At 41.8% G+C, this 5,489-nt stretch overlaps 1 protein-coding gene across 1 annotated transcript; it reads left to right on the forward strand.

Moving 5' to 3' along the window:
- The first annotated feature begins 3,789 nt into the window (after nucleotides 1–3,789).
- LOC116082407 (tripartite motif-containing protein 60-like) lies at nucleotides 3,790–5,124 on the forward strand. Its single transcript, XM_031359305.1, is given in 3 exon segments — nucleotides 3,790–4,507; nucleotides 4,510–4,597; nucleotides 4,599–5,124. Coding segments are annotated over 3 exon segments (1,332 nt in total).
- The last annotated feature ends 365 nt before the right edge of the window (nucleotides 5,125–5,489 follow it).

The raw sequence follows: 5,489 nt of genomic DNA on the forward strand, positions 1-5,489 counted from the left end.
TAACTGGCTTGTTGAAAGATAAATAAACAACAACAAAAAGCCTTAACAACTTCAAAATGCATAATTTGTAAAACAGAGATTAGAGGTTTTATCAGGTCTTCCATAACTCTACTACATTTATGAATGTCCCAGGTCCTCAGAACATATAGTTTGAAGAAATTCTAGTAGTTAAACAATTTAAAGTTAGCTATAGGGCTATTTTCCCAGAGTTCTGGTTATTCCTTCAAAGAGAACTTAAAACAAGATCAAACTGCCCTCTCCTTCAAAGGGAGAGAGTTAGGGCAAGCTCTGGGCTGTCAAATGTGGGCATGGTTCTCATCACCAGTATATCCAGAAAATACTCTGGACTCATATGAAGGATAAAATAATGTTTTAGTCTGAGTCCCAGAGATTAAAATTCATGTTAAGTATGGGTGGACATCTTACTCTGACAAAGAGATTCTTTCTTCTTTTCTTGGATATTTTCTTCATTTACATTTCAAATGTTACCCCCTTTTCCAGTTTCCCTCCTTTTCAGAAATCCCCTATCCTCCCTCCCCTGCTTCTATGAGGGTGTTCCTCCACCCACCCACCCACCCACTCACCCACTCCTAACTCCCACCCTTGATTCCCCTAAACTGGGGCATCTATCAAACCTTCATAGGACCAAGGACCTCTCCTCCCATTGATGCATGACAAGGCCATCTGCTACATATGCAGCTGGAGCCATGTGTACTCTTTTGTTGATGGCTTAGTCCCTGAGAGCTCTGGGGGGGGGGGGGTCTGGTTGATTGATATTGTTGTTCTTCCTATGGGGTTATAAACCCTTCAACTCCTTCAGTCCTTTCTCTAACTCCTCTATTGGGGACCCCGCTCTCAGTCCAATGCAAATATCTGCCTCTGTATTTGTAAGGCTCAGGCAGGGCCTCTCAGAAGACAAGAGATACTTTCTAGGTATTTCAGTTTGCAAGTGTTTCATCTGTCTTTGGAAAAATAATCTAGACAGTCTATAAAAATGCAAATAACAGAGATTTTCATCTACTTTCAGTAGTCAATAAATTATAGCCTCCAGTATCATTTTTGCTTTATTTCTTAGATATTGTGAGGCATAAGGGAGTACTCCAAACTTGTACTATAAGGCTGTAAGTGAATGAGCACCTAACAAGTACTAATCATTTTCCTATGTGCAATGTACCACAAATTGCCAACATGGCTCCTGTGCTAAGTGGATCGAGAATGCTTATTTCTAACAATTTCCCGTTACACATTGTCTCTAGGATTGAAAAGAGGTACTCACTTTCCCCTATTTTGTTACTGCATCACTGCTTTTTCCATCCTAATTTTAATAGCTTAATTTTAATGAAGTCTTAATCGATTTCCATTGGCAGGGTTGGTTCTATGCTGAAGACAAATAAGAAGACTAGGAAAATATCTCAGTAAGTATTAATGTTTACTACATAAGCATCAGGATCTAGGTTGAAATCCTCAGCACCTACCCGAAAATCTATGTAAAGAGTCTATCTTGGTAGCACTTATATTTGTAATCTTGAGCCATGGGGATGGAGATAGGAGGATCTCTATGTCTTTCTGGCCTCCAATCTAGGTTTAGTGAGAGATTCTAGATCTAGAAAATAGGCAGAAAGTGTTAGAACAAGGCATCCATTGTCCTTCTCTAACCGCCCCCCACCCCACAGAGGGGGCAGAGACACAAACACACAGATACAGATACACAGATACACAGATACACACACACACACAGAGAGAGAGAGAGAGAGAGAGAGAGAGAGAGAGAGAGAGACAGAGGGAGGGAGGGAGGGAGGGAGAGAGAGAGAGAGGGAGAGAGAGAGGGAGGGAGGGAGAGAGAGAGAGAGAGAGAGAGAGAGAGAGAGAGAGAGAGAGAGGCAGATGGGATTCACTTCTCTCTTACCTCCAGCTCCTGAGCTCCTTCATTATTTCTTTCCATTTGTTCTGAATTCTTCATGTTTTTTCTGTACTCTCTTCACTCTTACCTATCTACACCATGGTTGTTTCATCTTGTCTGCATTGCCAAGGAGTATTGTGACAAACACTACAGTTAAAAGTGAGTAAGGGCTCAAAATATGGTTCAGTAGATAAAGCCAAGTATAACAACCTGAGTTCAATCCCTGGAACCCACATAGGAGAAGAAGAGAACCAATTCTAGCGATGTTCTTTGACCTTTACGTATGCATGATGATGTGTGATACATACACACACACATAGATGTTAAAAACAATAAAACAATAAGAACTTGACTTTTCAGAAAAGTGCTTATGGATGTAGCTTCATTAGTAGTTTACTTTGCTCAGCATGCACAAAACTCTGGGTTCAATCCCTAGCATCATATAAATACAGGTGTGGTAGTGCACACCTATAATCCTTTGTTCAGGGGCCAGAGCAGGAAGAGCATGCAGAAAGGTCAGAAATTCAAGTTCGTCCTTGGATACATGGCTTCCTGTCTTAAAACAAAACCAAACAAAAAATTCTGTGAGAAGTTGTTCCTCTCCGTTGACTAAATAATTCTGCCACCCCCATCCTGCTGTTAATATGCTTTAAGAGCTCTCTTCCGTGATAATACTGTAATTGAGTTTCAGTTTGTCTTTTCCTGTTTAAAAATGTAAACAGGATCAGGGAATATGTACATTGACTTCAGGTATTTGGGGGAGGGAAGAATGCGGAGTCTTGTCTTGTTTTTCTCCTCTCAGAATTTACTTGCTAGGATAGGTGTCAGGAGACCTGACCTCTGGCATCTGCTGTCACATACACATCCAGGAGTCACACCTGAGTGAGGATGGTTGCACCTTGGTCTCCATCTCTACAAAGTGATGCATCTGACAAATAACTTACAAGCTTTCTTCCAATTTTTATAGACTAGGAATGGATTGTAGTCCAAACTCTGTGTATTTAATGGAAAGTCCTATATGGCAGTCCTCAAGGGAGAGCAAAGCAAATAAATATGGAATTGTCCAGAATATGGATGCTATAGATTGACTTGCTAGGTCATGATTGAAGTACTAGAAATGCATGCTTAGTGGGAGAAAATCGCTCCAATTTTAACAAGCATGCTTTAAAACTCTAATTGTTTAAATGTTCTGTGCTAGTGTGGTGATGACATTAGAGAATAAACTTGAGCTCTTGACAAAAGGGAATGGGCAGAAAATTGAATAACAAGAGGAAAACATCAAGAAGATGAAGCATAGCCAAGGTGGAAATGGTCAACCTTGTCAAAAACCCTGGGGCTCATGATGCTTTCATTTGTCCTCTGAAGCTAGGTCTCAGTTTTGCCCAGACCATAATAAGATTCAAAGGAATAAAGAATAGTATAAGAAAGAAAGAGGGGTATTGGGCATGCGCAGTTCCAATCCTCGCCCAATTCCTATGGAGCTGCCAACAACCATGTAGGCAGGACGAGCCACAGCAGGAATGGTCCACGTGTGCATGGATACAGTGTCTGGTGTAAGCTGCACAACCCGCTATCTCTAACAGGAAGTATTTAGTTCCTTGGCTGTGAGGCACCTTTCGCTTGACTTCAGGTCACTGAGCTGGGACGACAACAGCCTTGTCGAAATGTTCTGATATACAATAGGCTGTGGGGGCTGGACTCTGCCATCCGACTCCGGTGCTGAGGTACACAGGACTAAGCAAGTTTTTAGAGGCCATCAACAAGGCAGTGGAGCTAAAATCTGGCCAGTCTTCCAGAGCTAAGGGAGGACCAGTGCTTTGCAGGTTTTGCAGAGAGTCAGGCTTTCTGGAAGCAGCATATCCTCTCCACAAATCTTAATTCAGGGCTCAATGGAGCTTGCTACAGGGCTGGCCGATCTTCAAGCAGATGCTCACTGTCCTGTCTGTAAAGAATACTTCAAGAACCCAGTGACCATGGAGTGTGGGCATAAAGTTTGTCTCTCCTGCATCAGTGTGTTCAGGAATGATCTAAAGGGTAGTGTAACCTGCCCTTCTTGTCATTTGAACCGTCCAGGAAGGAATATTTTGAGTAATCAGCCACCAGGTGAGTTGACTGAAGTTACCATTCTGTCCCCCAAAAGAATGAGCAGGAGGGAAGCAGGAAAGCTTTCATTCGGAGAGCCACAACAGATTTCCTGTCCACTGCGCAGCCTTCTCCCCAGCCACCCAAGTCACTTTGTTTGGCCCATGGAGAATGCCACCCTCTGCCATAGGAAACAAATTGACTGTTACATTAAGCTATGGAGGGAGATGGTGGAGCCAGTCCAGAAAGCAATTACGACACAAAGAAGAGGATCACTAGAAATGAGCAGAAGAGCAGAAAGCAGAAGAGCAGAAATGAAGTCTCAATATGAACAGAATAGATTGTTTCTCCAGAAAGAACGAGAGAAGATTCTTGGGCAGTTACAAAGTGAAGAGATGGATGGGTTAGCCAAATTAAACCAAAACCTAGTGAAATTATCCGATCACACCTCTTTATTAAAGAGTCTGTTGAAAGATCTCAAGAGCCAGTGTATAAAATCAGAACTGGCATTGCTGGCAAGTGTTAAAGATACACACACTTAAAACGGCCTGAGATAGCCTTAGTAAAATTGAAAAGGTATGCCTACAGGTTACCTCTACAGTATTCTGACTTAGAATTATCAAGCAATTTCAAGCTATAGTCTTACAGTCTCAAAGGATAAGAAAACTGTTAAATATAGGAGTTTGGTGTTGGTAACCTATAGTCCAAGAAGATTTTGCTTTGCCCCTGCTGTTCTGGGATCTGAGGGATATAGTTCTTGCAGACAATATTGGGAGTTTGATGTGGAACTGAAGAAGGAATGGATCCTGGGGGTCTGTAGAGAGCCTTTTCCCAGGAGCAGGAATGAAGAGTCCAATGAACAGTTCTCAGTGCAGGACGGATTATGGGGAGTTGGGCTAGAAAATTTGAAAGCATATGTTGCATTGGGCCCTAAGAAAATCTATATTCTACCCGAAACACCACCTAATAGGATTGGGATTTTTTTAGACTCTGAAATGAATGAGGTTTCGTTTTACAATTTGAGGTATAAGTCCCTTCTACATAGGTTTAGCGACTGTCCTTGGGACACAGTTTGGCCTTACTTCTACACTGGGTATGACTACAGGCCTCTGAAGATCTGCACAGTTACAGATCTTGAGTAACAAGACAAAACAGCCGGTGGATAGCAGGGGCAGTGGATAGAGTGGGCAGCGGATAGAGCAGTGTGGGGGGGAGGGGGTTGTTTTGCTTTCCTTGTTTTTCAGTTTTCACTATATCAATCACAATGGTTATTTTGTTTTTAATCTGTGTCAGGAATAGCCTGTTTGATGAAACAATGTCCAGTACTGACACAGAGACATACATCCTTAGAAATAAAAATAAAACCTAAAAAAAAAAAGTATAAATAAGAAGGAGCATGACGCATAACTACTGAATAAAGATGAAAAGCATGAAGCTAAATGGAGGAATCCTGATGACCACATTTAGGAGTCATTTGATAGAATTGTATAAACATGGCTGCTAACTT

This window comes from Mastomys coucha, unplaced genomic scaffold (genome assembly GCF_008632895.1).
Source record: "Mastomys coucha isolate ucsf_1 unplaced genomic scaffold, UCSF_Mcou_1 pScaffold7, whole genome shotgun sequence".
Lineage (NCBI taxonomy): Eukaryota > Metazoa > Chordata > Mammalia > Rodentia > Muridae > Mastomys > Mastomys coucha.